This window comes from Ceratotherium simum, chromosome 3 (genome assembly GCF_057802395.1).
Source record: "Ceratotherium simum simum isolate JZ-2026a chromosome 3, ASM5780239v1, whole genome shotgun sequence".
Taxonomy (NCBI): Eukaryota; Metazoa; Chordata; class Mammalia; order Perissodactyla; family Rhinocerotidae; genus Ceratotherium; species Ceratotherium simum.
Window position 1 is genome coordinate 44,738,987 of NC_141902.1, and position 20,571 is coordinate 44,759,557.

The 20,571-nt window shown below is 36.6% G+C and overlaps 1 protein-coding gene across 3 annotated transcripts in view; it reads right to left on the reverse strand.

The window, feature by feature from the left end:
- CEP152 (centrosomal protein 152) overlaps positions 1 to 20,571 on the reverse strand; it is an 86,452-nt gene that overhangs the window by 10,103 nt on the left and 55,778 nt on the right. For 2 of the 3 annotated variants that reach the window (XM_087426953.1, XM_087426947.1), the window contains exons 18-21: positions 19,016 to 19,297; positions 13,023 to 13,154; positions 8,238 to 8,888; positions 4,996 to 5,137 (exon numbers count right to left, since the gene is read on the reverse strand). In XM_087426953.1, coding sequence (XP_087283079.1) covers positions 4,996 to 5,137; positions 8,238 to 8,888; positions 13,023 to 13,154; positions 19,016 to 19,297 — 1,207 coding nt within the window. Of the gene's footprint in view, positions 1 to 358; positions 527 to 4,995; positions 5,138 to 8,237; positions 8,889 to 13,022; positions 13,155 to 19,015; positions 19,298 to 20,571 lie in introns of all 3 variants that reach the window. The other variant, XM_087426942.1, reaches the window with a different exon arrangement.

Below are 20,571 nucleotides of genomic sequence, written 5' to 3' on the forward strand. Positions count from 1 at the left end.
TGATAAGCTTCTTGAAGGAAGGGAACAGAGTCTTGTACATCTCCATCAGAACTGGAATTTTGTCTGATGTATTCATTGCTATATCCCCAGTGCCTAGAACACTGCTTGATACATATTGGGCACTCAATATCTGCTCAATCAAAAAAGGAAGAAAAGAATGTGACCTTTTAATGAGAGCTCCAATTTTCCTCTTTTGAGTTCAGTAATAATAATTTGGTTAAGTAAAATAAGGTCCAAATTAGTTTACATTAATCCCCAAAGAGAATCAGTGCCTACGTTAATTAAAATGCCACACTTGAACATTTCAACAAGGATCAAAGGGATTTCTAGAGGTAGCTGTGCTACTTTAAATGCTAACCTCCGATTTTTTCCACTACAGCTTTGTGCTTCCTTTCTAAATGCTGAAGATGCCTACAGCATTTCTCCAGTTTTCTTTTCAGATCTTGACATTCCTGCTTTGTCTTTTCAAGTTCTTGGAAGCAGTGTCCACAGTATGAATCTTTAATTTCAAGGATCTTTTTCTTATCTGCAAAAATTAAATGATAGCAAACTTTTATACCAATTTAGACTAAGAACTACCAAAAAGAAAGAAAGGAAGGAAGGAAGAGAGGAAGGAAACCAGATGATGTGACTAAAGGCTACAGTGTAACTTAAAGGAGAATGATGCTTGAGAGAGAGAAACTTGGGTTTAAGTCCTGTTTCCATTATTTATCGGCTGTGTGACTCAGAGTGTATTACTTAACCTCTCTGAAACTTAGTTTTTTAATACATAAAATTGAATAATACCATCTATTTTAAAAATTGCTATGAAACATAATGCTCAGATCTTAGTATTGAATATCATTTCCCACTATAAGGAAACAAGGATCTTCAAGAAATGGCTGACTCCAGTGTTAAGACATGGTGTATACAAGATGAGACTAGAATATTTTGCTATGCCAGAAAGTAACTAATTACTCAAAATTACAGGCATATCACAAGGACACAGGAGCCAGTTTGAAGGGACTCCACTAGCTGAATCTGGGACAATTTGAACACTAATTAAATATAGTAGTGAATTAAAAAGTATTGGAAAAGAATAGAAATCCATGAGTCATAACAATAATCCTACTGATAATGAGATGGATGGATGGATAGGCGGGTAAGTTGATAGGTAGGTGGGTACGTAGACGGACAGATAGATAAACACATAAATAAACAGATAGACAAATAAATAACTACACAGACAAACTAGAGGGGAGGATTCTTGATTATAAGAACATGACAAGTGCCAAGTGGTAAAAGTGGAGGGAGGTCTGAAGATGGAAAAATTATACTTTTGCAACCACCATAGTAAAGACTGGATCAGACAAGCATCGTCAATGATTGATAAACACAGGGAAAATTTTAATGAAGAGAAGGATATGTTCATGGTCTTAAAGGTGTCTCCCCGCAGATTGCTTATTAGTTTCAAAGGGGGAAAAACCCAGCAATTATACAGGGAAGAAACTGGACAACGCTTTGACCAGGTGCTCAAACAAACCTCTCCAACAATAGACAAATGGACATTGTACACCTCCAGATGTGATAACACGCCACCTATGCGGTGTTCCAGCAAAGAAAACACAACCTGAGTCTAATCATGAAGAAACAAACTCAAAATGAGCACAGTTCTAGGAAAAGCTGAGGGAAAGGGAGTGTTGGGAAAGCAGACAATACATCTCTCAAAAACGTCAGTGCCATAAATGGCAAAGAGAGGCTGTGGAAATATCCTAGATTAAAGGAGAGCAAAGAGGGGAGGTGGCCCAGTGGTGTAGCGGTTAAGTTTGTGTGCTCTGCATTGGCAGTCTGGGGTTCGCAGGTTCGGATCCTGGGCACAGACCTATACACCACTCATCAGCCATGCTGTGGCAGCGTCCCACATACAAAATAGAGGCAGATGGGCACAGATGTTAGCACAGGGCGAATCTTCCTCACCAAAAAAAAAAAAGGAGAGCAAAGAGACATAACAAGTAAACGTAATACCTGACCCCAGACAGATTCCTTTTCTGCAGAGGAAAAAAATGCTATAAAAGACATTATTGGGTCAATTGAAAAAAATGAGAATACAAACAGTAGATTGATACAATATTTTCATCTAATGTGCAATTTGCTGTACTAAGGTTATACAAGAAAAATTCCTATTTTTGGAAAATACACACTGAAGTATTTAGGGGTAAAAGGGCATAATGTATATAACATCCTCAAATGGTTCAGGAAAAATTGAAATGTTCACATATACATACACAGAGAAGAGCACAAAATAAGGTAAAATGTTATCAATAGGTATAGGCAGGTAAAGGGTATATAAGTGTTCTTTGCAACTATTTTATTTTTGCAACTTTTCTGTAAGTTTGAAATTATCTCCAAATGAAAAAAGATTTAAAACTGTCAGGAGGTATAAATGTATAAAAATTGTTTGGCACAGTACCTGGCATAGAACAAGTACACAATAAATAATAGCTATTGCTACTAGTAATATATAGAATTTATAAAATTTAAATACTATATAAAAATGATACAAAAAGTAAATTATTACTATTAATATAACTGATATAATTAAGTAGGAATATAAACTGGCACAGGCTCAGAGGCCAGTATCTAAAATGTTGATGTAAAATCATTGGTCCAGCAAAATTATTCTTAGCTTTCTCCTGACTTTTTAGTTTCATTTAAATGGCACCATTTATGTTCATGAGCATCAAAGGATTAATGAAGCATCACTTGGTACCATACACGGCATTTGTATTTTTCATTTAAGATACTGTTGTAAAACTGGAAACCAGGCAAATGCCCACTGACAAGAGAATAGATAAATTATAGTATATTCATATGATGGAATACTATACTGCAATGAAAAAGGAATGAATTAGAGTTATACGCATTAATACAGACAAATCTTAGAAGTTTGATATTAAGTATAAAAATGCAAGTTACAAAGACTATAATGAGTATTAAATCATTTTTATAATATTAGAAGACAAAATAAAGCACCAGCTTTTTGAGGATATATATATTTGGTCAAAACAAGAGAATAATTTTTAAATAGAACATTTGTTACCTCGGATTGTGGGGAAGTAACAGGGATGGAATTGTGGTGAAACACACATGAGTCTTCAACAATATTGGTGATGTTCCACTTCTTAAGTAAAATAGTGGGTTCCTGGTTGTTAGGCTTCATTACTTACATGTGCATATATATATTCTTTGCATGTATCAAGTATTTCATAATTAATGCTTAAATTACTTTAAAAAATGATAAGATATCAGGAGAATACAACCAAACAGTTAACAGTGGTATGCTCTGGTGGTAGGATTGTAAAAGACTTTTATTACTTAATATATGTTTTGAATTATTTAATCCTGTCTAATGAATTTGTTAATGTGTTTGTTTTTAGGGAAAAAAGATTGAAGAAAGAAAAATAAATCCTTTTATAGTCTGATTTTTCTTAAGTCAAAACTAATTTCTTTCATATTGCTAGAACTTGCCAAAGCCAAATAATATCTAAAACTTGTTTCTACCCATTTCACAAATTAAAAAATAATTCTCAGGTTATTCCAAATATAACAAGAGACATAAAATGACACTGAAAAGTAAGAAGCAAAATACAAATTAAGGTAGTAATACCATGTACCTAATTGGCAATAAGATATTCTCAACCGGGGCCGGCCCTGTAGCTTAGCAGTTAAGTGCGTGCGCTCCACTACTGGCGGCCGGGGTTTGGATCCGGGCACGCACCGACGCACCGCTTCTCCGGCCATGCTGAGGCCGCGTCCCACATACAGCAACTAGAAGGATGTGCAACTATGACATACAACTATCTACTGGGGCTTTGGGGGAAAAAAGGAGGAGGATTGGCAATAGATGTTAGCTCAGAGCCAGTTTTCCTCAGCAAAAAAAGAGGAGGATTAGCACAGATGTTAGCTCAGGGCTGATTTTCCTCACAAAAAAAAAAAAAAGATATTCTCAACCATCTAGTACCTAGAAATAAGGGAAAAGGGTCTACAGATGATGAGAAAAATAACTGTCAACTGACTTCTTAGGAAAGGCAGAGGTTCTCTAGGATTCTGGTAATACTGCCTACTGAATTAGAAATGTGTGGAAACTAAGGTTACTGACTTATAACATCTGATTTGCTCTGGCAATTCTTAGTTCTTTTCCAGCTTACAATGGAGACAGCAGCTAAGAAACAGAAAGAGTGTGTGTGTGGTGTGTATGTGCTTGTATCTGGAGAGAAGCAGACTGCAAGGGGTCAATATCCTAAAAAAAGGATTGGAAGTAATAAAGGATATGCCAATTCCTAGTCAGAAATCTCAGTGAATAGGCAACATAAGCCCGATATTTCTCAGTGAGCTCTGAGTACCGCAAGGGGCTGTAGTACAGTACAATCATTACTTTTCATAATGACAACTCTAAGTCATTAAGTTAAACTATTAATCCATCAGATATTCAAGAAACACAAACTACGTGCCATTCCCTCTGCCATGAGTTGGAGAGGAAGAGATAAAAACACTGCCCCTGACCTCAAGAAACTCACAAATAAATCAGAAAACACCGAACGCTCTTCAGAAAGATTTCCATTAAAAAACCGGTGAAATCAGCTTCGGTAATTTGAATGAAAAGGTCTCAGTTATTTGGCAATTCTCTTGTGTGAAACCCTTGATTTCTCAATAAAGCCAGGGAATAAAAACATGAGTGCTCTATAAAATTCTCATTATCCTTCTTATAAGAACCACTTATGAATGGAGGGAAGACCATGAAAAGACAGAAGGAAGAGGGCCTAAAGCAACCTGTCTTCTAAATGCACAAGGAAATCCAGGCAGACGACACACAAGCAGGAGTAATATTACACATTTGTTCACTTATAAAAACTGCACACAATTGTTATTTCCTTTTATCCTCATAGCAACCCCCTGGAACTGTGATGGATGTTACAGTGGGTGTTACAAAGACCAGTAGGAATAAAATCCCATTACCAGCTTCTGCTTCTGTCTCTTGCAAGAACAAGGGCTGAGTGTGGTGTCTGGAAGTGGTTGCAGGAAGGGCTGCAGGGACTCCAGGGTCTCCTCTGCCAGTGACTCCTGTAGCAGGATCCTTAGACACCTTGGCCATATTTCTCTGAAATAGGTTATCTTCATAGTTAATGCCTAATTAAAATTGCTACACAGTTCTCTATTTAAAATGCTAATATTAAAAATATAAAAAGAAAACATTGCCTGAAAAAAATCTTGCCTAAACTACCACCAATATTTTTCTTAGGGTGTTCCATGAATACTATCATTATTAAGAACTAATCTCCTATGACCATATTTTCCAAATTACAATATTATCTGACAGAGGACTGGTGGGCCAGCTATGAGGTAGACAGAAGATATAGTTTGCACGTGCACGTGTGCACACACACACACCAATTTAACATATTTTAATGGTTTATGTGATCAAACCACAGGATAGATTATGTGAAATCAGAATTATTCTGGAAAATCCAGAACATTTTCATTCAGGGGTCAAATTCATTAGAAACTATAATACCAACTTTTTGCCGTCCATGAATTGAAAGTAACAACAGTAAAAAAAAAAATTTAATTTATATAGCATGTTATGTTTCTAAATACTTTAATATATACTGTCACTTTGTAAGGAAGGCCAGTTGAATTTCAATGTTAAAGAGAGAAACCGAGGCTCACCTAAGTTTAAACACCTTTCACAAGACCATTTCTTCACTAACATTTACTGAACACTTTCTGTGTTGTAGTCCCTGTTCCAGTAATACAGCTACTAAATTCATTAATGGTGAGACATTCTTTTAAGGCAATATTTTTAGATTTTGGACAACTACTAAATTCCAAGGGACCAGAACAGGTGATGCTGAGAAAGCTGCTTTGTTTAATTACTTAAAACACTTTACGTGTGCTTGATTCCAGAAGGCTTGATTTTGATGATGAGAAACTCATTTAACTGACTGTCAGGAAATGTACCTACAATGTTCAACAGAAGCAGAGGTCAGCAGTTACAGAGAAAATGCGAACTCTAGGCCATCAAGAGGATATGAGGTTGAGGCCAAAAGAATAAGAGCTGAACCCTAATGTGTCCAGTTTCTACTCAAATCTGGAGAAAAGCCAAGATGACAAAAAAGGCGGGAGCAGCCACCATTTTGTCTTAGTTTTAACTTGACTTTGGTGGTCAGAAAAGACAGAACATACCTCCTTAAATTTGTTTGACAATTTTGTTCCAATTGATATTTCTGTTTTCTTTTATCCTTTATAAACTGTTGTATTAATATCTTTTGATAAAACATTCATTTTCTTGGAAACTACATTTTTAATTCATTGCATCCACTCCATTTTAAAAAACTTTTGATCATCTAAGTTATTTTAAAATCAGGACTTTTATATATATGGATCATTTTTTGGCTATTTTAATTTTCCTGAACAGTTCTAAAAACTACAAATTTAATCAATTATAATTCATAGTTCTTCACATTTACGGCACCTATACTGCAACTTATAATCACTGCTTTATAATAATCGTTGCTTTACCTCAAGGTCCTGAGCTAAGTTTGCTCTAAAACGGCAGAAGGTCAAGTATTCTACAACAAATGCCAGATTAGGCATTTCAAAGCCACGCTTTTCTCAGGAACGGAATCTGACCCCACCCAACAGAAGCTGCAAAAGTCTAAATTCTTAGCCAAATTATGTGATTCTGTCTTCATAGACATGTGAACCACATTAAGTCATACCGATGACCTTACACTGCTTACACAATTATATGCCCTATAAAAAGACCCCAGGGTGGATTATATATTAATAGTAGGAGAAAGATGTATTTTCTTGATTTTTATAGCAAATCGAGATTGCCTTTTCAGGAAAGCAAACTTGAAAGTATATAACACGATCTTCCTATCACTTCTCATCCATAAAACTGCTATAAATAATAATTCTTATTTTAATTATCTATTTTTCCAAAAATTCTCAACAAAGTATTACAAGCAACAATCATGGGAAATGATCTTGTCCAGTTATTTTTACATTGAAAGCAACTATTAAGTAGTCACATCTGTGTGAAATCAAGAATAAAAATATCAACTGGGGTGAACTGGGATGGGGTAGACTGATCTTTCAGATCCCTTTGGCTCTAAAATTCTGTAATGTTTCAAATGCAGGATGTAGAAAGGCCAAGCTGTGTCATTCGTATCCTACCAAAATCCAAGGAATTAGACAGGCCAGGGTGTTGTGTTTTCTTTTTCAGCTAAGCAACTATAATATATGACTACTCAAGGTAATAAGCTAGTTATTCTCGAGTGTGGAACTGGAACTCAGATTTTTTTTCCTAGCTTATACAACAGGTATTAATGCCAAATACTCAATCCTGGCCTTGAAAATCTTTAATCATAGTATCTCAATGAAACTTAACTCTTACGTCTCAATTCTTCTATCAGACAAACCTTATAATATTGGCATTTTTTTCTACCTCTAATTCCAAATGTCAAAACTGGCTGATTGCAATGCCTAGAATATCATTCTGGATTTTTCATGCATACCTAATTTAATCATAAGGTAAGCAAGACTTTGGTTTTATAGATCACCCACACAAACTGAAAGCTGGCGTCAGAGAGTACTTATACAACTAAAAGAATACAACTAATTCATTCTACATGCACAGGTATAGTACACCAACAACACTGGGCTTCAGAGTTTTGTGTGTGTGAGCCACACCTCTATTTGCTTGTTTCTACATCAATATTCTTTGTATTTGGTTGGCATCTTTTGCCTACATGAGATATAAATTCCTTGAGGGCAAGAAATAGACTTCCAAACTCTTTAGATGCTCTTAAGAAACCGTAGTTTAATATGATGCATATTTCTTGAAGCAATTATGCTTAAGTGATTATGACCAAAAAATGAAAATAGGAATGAGAGTTACTCTGTTTCTGAAATCTCAGGCCCTTACAAAGAACAGCATATATTTTTTAGGAAAAAGATGTCTAGAGGTTAAAAGTTCTGCCTCATATTTTTGGCACCATGAAAAAGTAAAGTTTTTTTGGCAAAAAAAAATGCAATCCTTTGGATTTGCTACAGTTTTTTAAACCACTGGTAAAAATACAATCTTACATCTATTAAACTGTAAAATGAAGAAGAAAGGCAAAAATGCCATATGCAACTTCTACAATCATCCTTGGTGTTTAATAATAGCTCTATTTCACTTATCAGGAACATACCTTTTCCCATTCTGAGTTGGCATTTTCTATAAGTAGGGAGAGAATATCTTGAAATGCTTTCTGTATGCAGGCCTTCACTTTCTCAAAATATTGCACAGACACCCATTTTGAAGAACAAGTCGACAGCACTTCCAAGAGTCGCTTGTTCTCTGACCCACTGACATGCTCCTTATGGGTATCCTTTAAGAGAAATTCAAGTACAGTTAGGATGTCCTCCTCATACTGAGCGATTTCCAGTTGGATCCGCCTGGCTTCCTGCATAGTCCACTCTCTACGAGTCTGGTCTAGACATGTTTGTAGTTCTGTCTCCTTCTGAAGAAGGAGCTCAGTTTTTTGTTTCACAAAGTCTTCTTTAGCTGCCGCAAGCACCTCATTAATTTTATTTCGATGATCATCTAAAAATTGCCGGTAATCTTGCTCATTTTGTTCTTGAATTCTGTGGATTTCTTCTTGCTTTTCTTTGTTCCACTCACTCCGGGCCTTAGCCAACTCAGCCCTGACAACCACAGGGACTTCCTCGTTCTTTAACTCCAGCTCTCTCTGAAGAGAATGAATCTTCTCTTCCAATTCCTTTCCAGGGATTACATTTTTCTTCATATTTTCAAGCTCGCTTTTCCATTTCTCTTTAGCTTCAGAAATGGCAAACAATATCTAAAAGACGTAACAATGTACATTTAAAACTCTTCATGATTCTCCTCATTAATAAAAAAATTAAACTAAAGTAACTATTTGGGTTAACCTCTGAACTTAATAAGAGATTTAAAATCAAAATTAAGGGGAAAAAGTAAATTTAGATAAGACATTGTTCCTAAAATATACTTACATTGTACTTAAGGATCTTTTCCTTCATTTTAAATCACCTAATATTTTATATCTTATGTTATTTAAAAAATAAAACATCAGTTTCTTGATGGAGAACTAGAAATTTAAAATGACCAAAAAAGTATATATATATAATTATCCCAAACTAATTTTAGAAAATAATCTATATTAGTTTTTTAAATACACATGCAGTCTCAAATTTTATCTAAGCCCCCAACAAATGAAGTATCTTTTACATGAAGCAAAAGCAGCCTCATAAGGAAATTTTACTATTACTTAGGAATATAACACATAGCTGCATTATAACTCACTGACAAACATAATTGTATTTTAATGTAATTTTAGAGGTTAGAACAGTTCATTAAATGACAATACTAAACAGAAAAAGTCATTTTTAAAATTAATCTAATTTCTTTTATAAGAGAATAACAAGACTAGTAGATCATAGAAAATAATAGTACATAACCAAAAAGTAACAGGGAATCAAAAAACCTGGGTTCTAGCTCTAATCCTGCCTCTGATTGAAGAGGCAGCCCAGCACACTGCCTAACAGAACAGGCTCTGGAGACCAACTGCTGGAACTAACTGTGGGACCACAGAGCCATTGCTCAACTTCCTTGAGCCTTAGTTTCCTCATCTATAAAATGGGGATAATTACAATGCCCAACTGATAGAGTTTTTTAGGATTAAACGACAAAAGGAGATAATCCATTTAAAGCACTTAGCGTAGAGCCTGATGGATAAGGACTCAATAAATGTTATGTGGTCATTGTTACTTTTGGCCGCATGGCCTTAGAAGAGTCACTTCATCTCCTTTACACTTAGTGTCTTCATCTATATAATGAGGAGAACGGATAATGACCTTGAGTCCCTTTTAATTCTAATATTCCCTGACTGAATTCAAAGAAGTCACAAGGATACAAGTGTTAAAAGAAGAATAGGGCACCTCCAGAGGCTTGGCCTAGAGAGTGGTGACCGCGATTAATCAATATGGTATGTAAGCTCTCGATGTTGAGATCGGGGATCTGCTTCCTAAATTTTTACCTATTATATAATTACAGCAAACGTCTTCAACTACATAGATTCTTAAACACATGTAATATACTTTTATTCGACAATACGTGTTCCTGAATAGTTGCATATAAATCAAAGATTTTGAATTGTATTTAAAGTTTACTAAAGGAACCCACTATTTAGGATGAGCTTTACAAAGGAATTCACAGCAAAATTCTTTTGCTACCAGCAGAATAATTCAGTAGTGACGTGAGACATGTTTAAAGAGTGTTTTTAGGGAAAACAGGTCACATTACAATGGATGCCTGGATGGGCCGGCCCCGTGGCTTAGCGGTTAAGTGCTCGCGCTCCGCTGCTGGCGGCCCGGGTTCGGGTCCCGGGCAGGCACCGACGCACCGCTTCTCCGGCCATGCTGGGGCCGCGTCCCATATACAGCAACTGGAATGGATGTGCAACTACGACATACAACTATCTACTGGGGCTTTGGGGGAAAAATAAACAAATAAAATCTTTAAAAAAAAAAAAAAAAAAAAAAACAATGGATGCCTGGAAATCATTACTAGGCGACTTGGGTGGAGGTGGTAGGTCCCATGGAATTTGGATGATCCACCCAACCTCACCAAAAGTGTGTATCCTCTCACGTGAAGTTTCACAAGGCGAATTTGACAGCATTAATCGACTCAGTGATTCCCAACATTGCTACACATTAGATTCACCTGAGGAGCTTTTAAAAAGTTTGATGCCCAGGCCACATCCTGTACCAACTAAAACATAAAGCCTGGGAGTGGGAGCCAGGTAACAGTATTTTTTAAAGATCCTCAAGTTTTTCCAATGTGCAGCAAAGTTTAAGAACCACTGAAGCAACGTGACTACTTCTGGACTCTGGAAACTGGCTTTAAATTTCCACAGATCTTGATGGATCACTCTAATCTTACAAGAACTCTCCAGCCAATGCTATGAAACTGGCCCTTGCCCACCTCCTTCAGTTTGGAGGAAGGATTTGCAACATGTTAACATTATGTTTTGTGGCTGAATAATTATCTAGAGTAGAGCTACTCACACCCAAGTGTGGTTCAAAGACCAGCAATGTCACATCACTGGAAGCCTGTTAGAAATGCAAATTCTCAGGACTCACTCCAGATCCATCAAATCAGAATCTCTAGGAACAAAGCCCAGCAATCTGCTTTAACAAACACTCCAGGTGATTCTCACGCCTGCCAACATTTGAGAAGCAACAGACTGTGCTTTCTAGGTTTCTGCGTTCACATACATACAGGCCTTCTGTGTTCTTAAGGAAAGATCTCTTGCCTATTTTATTTTCTATATTCTACCCAACTTTATTCTTCTTCTTGACGTCTGAGCTCTGAGACACATGCACACCGTCATATTGTCTCCTCTCTCTCTCCCACTTAAATTTCCTTTTGAAATATTTCAACATACTAAAAAATACAGAGAACAGTGTAATGAACACCCATGTACTACCAGATAACTTAATAAAAATATTAAAATAGATTTTTTATTAATGCTGAAGTATTGCCTTAAATAATTTGTGGAATAAGATTATGAATACAACATATAAATCATTTACAATGTCTGTTACATATGTTATTTTCCAAAACAGTTTTGACATCGGGAGAGTAGTATATTCCTGACACTGCAATCTATTATATTTTGTGTATTACAATTAAGAAGAGAGGATTTATACATATGGCATAAAATAGCACCTTAAGTTTGCTATTTGGTCTTCTCATGAAGACTGTCTCTTCATATCATTGGTGTACTTACCCATAGATTCTTGTTTTTCTTATAAATTTGTATTGTTTTTCTTATCATACATTAGAATTAATGTGCCTTATGTTTGATCCATTTATTTTCCTTATTTTTATTATCCCCTCACTTTTTGTTTTTTTATTACAAAAAAACTGTTTTAAATGTTTGCACATATTTTATCCTATTATTTTATCTATCTTTGCTACTGTGTCTGTTGTCTCAAAATTGAATTATTATTATGATACAGACCTGAAATATTCAATTTCTTTTTAATTTTTTTTACACTTTCATTTAAAAATGTTTAACCTCTTAATGAACCTAGAGTTTATTGTGATGTATGGAGTGGGTAAAGCTAATTTTTCCAAAGTGCTATCTGCCTATCATCAGACTATTTATTATGGAATAATTCCTCATTCCCTTAATTTGAAACGTTTATTAAGCTTTTATTCATAGTTGGGCCTATCTCTGAAGTCTGTGTAGTACTAAATAAAAAAGAATTCTATTTTTGTGACTCAACTCTCTCTGAAATGTTGCTTTCCAACATATTCTATTATGTGTTAGGGCTGGACTACTATTTCTTTTCCAGAACATCTGAAATATTTCTAGTCTTTCCAGTTTTCCAAATAAATTTTAGAATTATTGTGTCAAATTTCAAAACTATGTTCAGTTTATTGGTATTTTGATTAGCATGGGTTTAAACTAATAAATTAAGTTGGGAGAATACAAACAGTTATAAAATCTGATGTTTCCAGTCGAGAAACATGACATCTCTGGAAAGGAGAGTTGGCTATTTACCAAGGAGAATATGTATAAGACTACTGACACAGCACAGAAAACAAACTTTAAGCATGTGAATGGATACTGTCTAATAATAAACAGATAAAGTTTTCTCAATTTCTCCTAAAGATAGGGCAAGATAGAATGGGATTTAGTTTCACAGTTAAGGTTATCTTTCTGATTATAAGAGTTTCAAGACCCTAAAGTATATTCTCTCTCCCTCAACATCCTGACGATGATGAGAACAGATACGACTAGCCAGGGCCTGAGCTAACACTTAAATGCATTATCGTATTTAATCCTTCCACATCACCGTGAGTGGGTACAAATTCCTGGGACTGAGATGAGAGAAGAGGTCAGGAGAGAGGCCCTCCTGAAGCTTCTTTCCAAGAGAGCTCTTACCCGTTTGGCCACAGAGATCTCTTGTTGTTCTTCCCACTTCTTCTGTTCTGCTCTTACACGCGCTTTATACTCTGCAAGCTCAGGCATTTCTTCCAGCCATCGGTGACGAGCATTTTGCACAGCTGTTTCTACCTGCAGGATAGTGCAAGGTAAAGTGAGGTATGAAATTTCAGAAAGACCCCATTTGCAAACAGCAACTATGATTTCATGTGTATTTTGCTTTGTATTACACAACATTAGTTTACAGTGACTGCAAGTACCCTACTTTATCCCAAATAGGAGATTCTAATCCTTCTGTTCTAAACTTCCCGTACTGTCCCAGGCAAATGCCACAGCAGGAAGTGGTAATCTATAAATGTTTGATGTCCAGTACTATTATTAGAAAGCTTTATACAAAGTACCAATTGCCATTTCCAACAAACTCCTATTTATCGTGTGGAAAAAGGAGCAGTCATGCATGAAGGCTGCTTGGTGTCAGCTGCTGTCCAGTCAGTACATCCACCACCTCCTCAGACCTCAGGCCCCACATACAAACACACGCACACATGCACGCATGCACCAATATAGGTGACAGCCTTACACTGAGCAAATTTTCCTGCTGTCAAGAATGAGTTTGTGACTAAAGAATGAGGGTGATACATCAATTTGGCAAAAATGTAAGACCTGATGAATTATGAGGGTCCCCGGGTTGTAAATCTGTTACAGGTTACCACAAGATTGTTTATTAAGTCATCTTTCCTCATTTCCTTGTTTTGACATACACACAGATAGACATGTACAAATATCCATATACACACACAAAACCAGAGCTGATATAAGGGGCTGAATTTGTCACTAAAATGCTACATATATTTACAGGTAAATTCCAGGGAGTTAAAAATATAGGGAAAAGATAAAGTCTCCAATAGAAATTTACATTCCTTAAAGAGTTATTATGAATATTTCCTTTCTACTATATCATGCTATTTTTCTTCACAAGATCTATACTTGTATAAATACCAAAGCAGCACTCTTAAACCTCTTTGTCTATAGAAAATTTTTTTAACTCTGTTCAAACATTATAGTAAACACTTCAGAAAATTATTTTTTTAACTGATTGAAGATGATGTCCTTGATACAATTACATGTATTTACCTGTTTTCACACTTTAAGGATTCCCTGTAAAAATCATGTAGACTAAACTAACAAAAAGGTAGAATTTCAAGTGTTTATCAAAAAGCTGAGTATATCTTTAAAAACTTTGATTCAGTTGTTATCTTAAGACTCTATAATGAGTAATAGATCTAAAATAATAAATACAATAAATAACAATAAATTAAGGTCCAGGGACCTCTGAGGGCTAGAAACCCTGTCAGGTGGTCTGTGAGGTCAAAACTATTTTCATGGGGCCAGCCCAGTGGCATAGTGGTTAAGTTCACGCACTCCACTTTGGCACCCTGGGGTTCGTGGGTTCAGATCCTGGGCGCAGACCTATGCACTGCTCATCAAGCCATGCCGTGGCAGCGGCCCATATACAAAGTAGAGGAAGATTGGTGTAGATGTTAGCTCAGGGACAATCTTCCTCACCAAAAAAAAAAAAAAAACCTATTTTCAAAATAATATTCAGACCTTATCTGTCTTTTCTACTCCCATTCTTTCACGTGTAAACAGTACAGTTCTCCAGAGGCGATACGCTATGTGATGTGTCACTGCTCTGACAGCCAATGACAAGTGTGCTTGAGTATTCCTGTGTTTTAAAAATTTCTTAGGGAGACGATTCAAGATGGCAGCATAAAAAGATCCTAAACTCACCTCCTCTCCCACACACCAAGTCTACAGCTATAAACAGAACAATTCTCTCTGGAAAAGACCTGGTAACTAGCTGAACAGCTCCTCCACAACAAACGATTGAAAGGCCACATCGAGACAAGCAAGACAGGTGGGAACACAGGCTTTGCCAAAACCCCACCCTTGACGTGGTGACCCACAAGCAAGAGTGACCTCACAAATATGGAGATTCTCTCGAAGGAGCAAGGGGTTTAAGTCCCACACCAGGCACCCCAACCCTGGGGACATGAACAGAGACAGGAGACCCCAAAATTTATGGCTTTGAAAACCAAAGGGGTTTACCTCCAGTGGACCCAGAGGGCTGTAGGAAACTGACACTGTGCTCCTACAGGGCTCACGCAGACTCACTCACCCTGGGACCCAGTGCAAGAAGAGCAGTTTGAAAACCACCTAGACCATATGTGAAGGAGGTTCATTGGCTAATCTTAGAAGCATCTGCTGGAGGGGCAGCGGTCTGTGGGAACCCTCTCTGAGGACAGAGGCGCTGGTAGACACCATTTTTGCACTCTCCTTCTACCTTGATAGCACCAGTGCTGGCAGGCACCATTTTTGCACTCTCCCTCCACCTTGCTAGTGCCACTTGCCCAGCCCTCATGTGGCCCTGTCCCACGAAACCTGATGGGCGAGTTTGCCCCCACCCAGTGCTCCCCCATGGCACTGCCAAAACCAGCAGGTGTGCGCATTTCACACAGGGGACACCTCTTGGAAGCCTGGCTCTGGTGGCCAAGGGGACTTGTGTTTCTGGGCCCCACAGGACTCAAACAATCAGAGAGACAGTTCTTAGTGGGCTACCACTCCCAGGACACTGCACAAACAGCAGACTGAAACACACCCCCAATCTTCCTGTGACCACTCCTTCAAGACTAGAAGAGATAGCTGTTTCACCTAATACATGGAAACAAACACAGAGAGCCAAGCAAAATGACGAAATAGAGGAATATGTTCCAAACAAAAGAACAAAATAAAATCCCAGAAAAAAACCTTAATGAAACAAAGATAAGTAATTTACCTGATAAAGAGTTCAAAGCAGTGGTCAGAAAGATGCTCACCAATCTCAGGAGAAGAATCGATGAACAGAGAGAGAACTTCAACAAAGAAATAGAAAATATAAAAAAGTACCAAACAGAAGTCAGAGAGCTGAAAAATACAATAACTAAACTGAAAAATACAATATAGGGGTTCAATAGTAGACTAGATGAAGTAAAAGAAAGGATCAGTGACCTGGAAGACAGCACAGTGTAACTCACCCAAACAGATGAGCAAAAAGAAAAAAGAATTTTAAAAAGTAAAGATAGCTTAAGAGACCTATGGGACAACATCAAGCAGAACAACGTTCACATTATAGGGGTCCCAGAAGGAGAAGAGAGAGAGAAAGGGAGAGAAAACGCATTTGAGGAAATAATGGCTGAAAACTTCCCTAATCTATGGAAGCAAACAGACATCCAGATTCAGGAAGCCCAGAGAGTTAGAAATAAGATGAACCCAAAGAGATCCATGCCAAGACACATTATAATTAAAATGTGAAGTTAAATAAGGAGAAAATCTTAAAAACACAATGTGTTATGTACAGACACATAGATGACAAGAGAGAACCCAGAAATAAACCTATGCGTATATGGTCAATTAATTTACGACAAAGGAGTCAATAATATACAATGGGAAAAGAACAATCTCTTCAATAAACGGTGATGGGAAAACTGGACAGCTACATATAAAAGAATGAAATTAGACTATTATCTTACACCATGCACAAAAATTAATGCAAAATGGATTAAAGACTTGAATGTAAGACTGGAAACTATAAAATTCCTAGAAGAAAACATAGGTGCTAAGCTCCTTGACATCGGTCTCAGTGATGATTTTTTGGAGCTCCCTCCAAAGGCAAGGGCAACAAAAGCAAAAATAAACAAGTGGGACTACATCAAACTAAAAATCTTCTGCACAGCAAAGGAAACCATCAACAAAATGAAAAGACAACCTATCTATTGGGAGAAGATATTTGCAAATCATATATCCAAAAAGTGGTTAATATCCAAAATATATAAAGAACTCATACAACGCAATAGCAAAAAAACAAACAATCTGATCAAAAAATGGTCAAAGGATCTGAATACACATTTTTCCAACAAAGATATACAGATGGCCAATAGGCATACGAAAAGATGCTCCACATCACTAATCAGCAGGGAAATGCAAATCAAAACTACAGTGAGGTATCACCTCACACCTGTTAGAATGGCTATTATCAAAAAGACAAGAAATAACGAGTTTTGGAGAGGATGTGGAAAAAAAATCCTCTTGTGCACTGTTGCTAGGAATGTAAATTGATGCAGCCACTATGGAAAAACAGTATGGAGGTTCCTCAAAAAACTAAAAATAGAACTACCATATGATCCAGCAATTCCACTTCTGGGTATTTATCTGAAGAAAACAAAAACACTAAATCAAAAGATATATGCACCTCTGTGTTCACTACAGCATTATTCATAATAGCCAAGACATGAAAACAACCTAAATGCCCACTGATAGATGAATAGATAAAGAAGATGTGGTATATATATACAATGGAATATTACTCATCCATAAAAAAGAATGAAATCTTGCCATTTGCAACAACACTGTTGGACCTTGAGGGTATTATGCTAAGTGAAATAAGTCAGAGAAAGACAAATGTCGTACGATTTCACTTATACGTGGCATCTAAAAAACAAAACAAATGAACAAACAAAACAAAACAAAACTCACAGACACAGAGAACAGACTGGTGGTTGCCAGAGGAGGGGGAGATTGGAGGGTGGGTGAAACGGGTGAAGGGGGTCAAGAGGCACAAACTTCCAGTCATAAAATAAATAAGTCAGAGGGATATAATGTACAGCATGGTGACCATAGTCAATAATATTGTATTGCATATTTTGTAACTTTGTATGGTGACAGGCAGAAACTAGACTTATTGTGGTGACCATTCTGCAGTGTACACAAATATCAAATCATTATGCTGTACACCTAAAACTAATATAATGTTATATGTCAACTATACCTTAATTAAAAAAAAAAAGAAAAACAGAGGGAGACTTGAGACAGACAGAAGAGGGAAAGACACACAGACACACAGAGGAGAAGGTGATACGGAGGTGCAGCTGGAGATTGGAAGGAGTGCAACTACAAGCTAAAGAACGCCTGCGGCCACCAGAAGCTGGAAGGAACAAATTCTCCCCGAAGGCCTCTGGAGGGAGTATGGTCCTGCTGATGTCTTGATTTCAGACCCCTGCCCTCCAGAACTGTGAGAGAATACATTTATGCTGTTTTAAGCCAAAAAAAAATTCCTTTCAAAAGATGCTGGTATTTAATCTGATATAGATCCAAGCAAAGAAATTATTTTACTTATGAAAATATTATAAAACAAAAAAACTTTTCTTAGATTTTCCAACACAGTAATTCTAACCCACACAAACAAAAACTCCTTAGAGTCTTCAATTTTTAAAAGAGTAAAGATATCCTGAGACCGAAAAATTCGAGAATCATTGTAATAGATCATATAGCTAACACAAATAACTCATCTTTATTCTATTAACACAGAGCTATACTTTTCTCAGTTTGACATTTCTTGGAAAACAAGTAACACGCCCCAGTTAAAAGTGAGCTAGCTCCTCGAGTGCTTCCAACGGGAGGCAATAGCACCAATTTTTGGCAGCGGATGGGATTTACAGACAAAGTCCCATTTAAGGGGCATGCCTGCAGATTCCCCTCCACAAGTCTCAACACAAATATTGTTAAATACCTTATCCGCTTTCAGTTTGCTTTTGTAACTACTTTAGTAGAATATTTTCTATGAAGTTAGATATGCAAGATTCATAATTAAATTGTGCTTCATTCAGATATAAAACCACCATCTTTTAACCTCAGGCATCTTAGGTCAGCTTGGACTGACCTCAGAAGAGCAAACATTTTGTAAACTGAAAGGATATACAGAAAAACTGAGAGGTGACAGCTTTGTAACAGAAATATATATAATGAAGAAAATTTTAGGAACAACATAAGAGGTTCTCTCCCCTGGAATGTACAAAATTTTTAAGTATAAAGTTATGAACAAGTTCAATGGTAGCATTTTACAGGTTTTCATTAAGAGGCAGTTCCAATAATTTTACTATAATAAACCTGCTTATTACCTGTTTGGCAATATTTTCACAATATTTGAGTTCCAACTCAACCTCAAGTTTCTTCAAGCCCCCCTTGATAGCTATTTCCTTCTCTTGCTCTAAATCTTGCTGGATCTTTCGCTTCTGCTCTTCTATCGTGATTGCCATCTCTTTCTTGGAAATAACATCGATGGTGGTTACTTGGTCAGTTTGGCTGCAACAATCTGAGGTCTTCTTTTTCATTGCCTTTATAGTTTGATCCAGCTTAGACTGCCACTCTTTTTCAAGCTGTTGAGTAAGTTCTTGTTTGATCTGTTTTCAGAAGAAAAATCATAAGAAAAGAAAAATATTCAAATAAGCAAAAACTAGAATTATTAGCTAGCCAAAAAAGCAACCACAGCTGTGTTTGAAAACCATCTAGACATTGTTGTAGTAATTGCATGAGGTTTAGAAATTTCGTCAATGAAAATATATTCTCAAGTAAATCCTGCAAGTTACTCTTTGACCTTATTTATGTGACATAAATCACATGGAAGATTTTAGTATGTTGTGTAAGGTCAGGCTATCTTGAACTCCATATGCAACTTTCTGGAAGCTTTGACATTGCCACTATGAAGATGGCACGACTTAAAAAAAAGAAAACGTCTGCTATTAATATGTATTTTTCCATCAACACCAGGCTTTCCACAAAGCAGGCACTGGGTAAGTCTGATCAATAAACTTAAAATTGAACAATGTAAAAAACAGTTTTACTTACTAGAACACATGAGAATCTTGTTATGATATTAAATTCTACTGAGTCAACTGTGCATTCAAGAGGGGGACATTATTGGAAGAATTCTTTTCTACTTTCAACAGTACAGTGGGATGGATTCAATACAATCAGTCTTAGGCAAAACTGTGAAACAGCAAAATTTGCTTTGCCCTTTTCCTGTTTCCCACCTCCTGGGTATCCAGAGTTCTCAAACCGCTTCCCTGGCTACCAAAGCCCCTGGCTGTATTACTTCACCTGAAATAGCCATCCAGCGTAACAGGTTATGCTCTCCCGACATTCTCACAAAAACATAAGCTGTCTATCTTATCCCCCTGGTAAACAACTGACAAGGAAATCCAGCTGAAAAGCAATTTGCAACAATGTAAAAATAGAGGATTTGTTTTGTGTCATCCAGATTATTTATATATGTATTTTTTTTAAATTAAAAAATGACTAGTAAAAGAATTTCAGGTGCTAGCACTAGATTAATGAAATGCTATTTGGAAGAGAGGATGGGAGATGAGGAGTAGAGAGGCCAAAAGACAGGACAGTGGTCTACTGTTCCATCTTCAGGTAGCCCCAGTCGCAATTAATAGCAATCTTGTGGACAGGAGAATCTAGGTTAAATAAATTTGAGAATTTATTTCACTTCCAACTAAACTTTTAAGATTATAATTTGGTTCTTTATTTTCTAGGAAATTATTAGCATTTCCTAATCACATTTACTACCTAGATAATAGAGATAACATTTCTCCCCAGTCATTACTTCTTTCTTCTAATCCACAATATAGGTTATTTATTTGTATATAGATTGGTCTAGAGCTATCAGAAT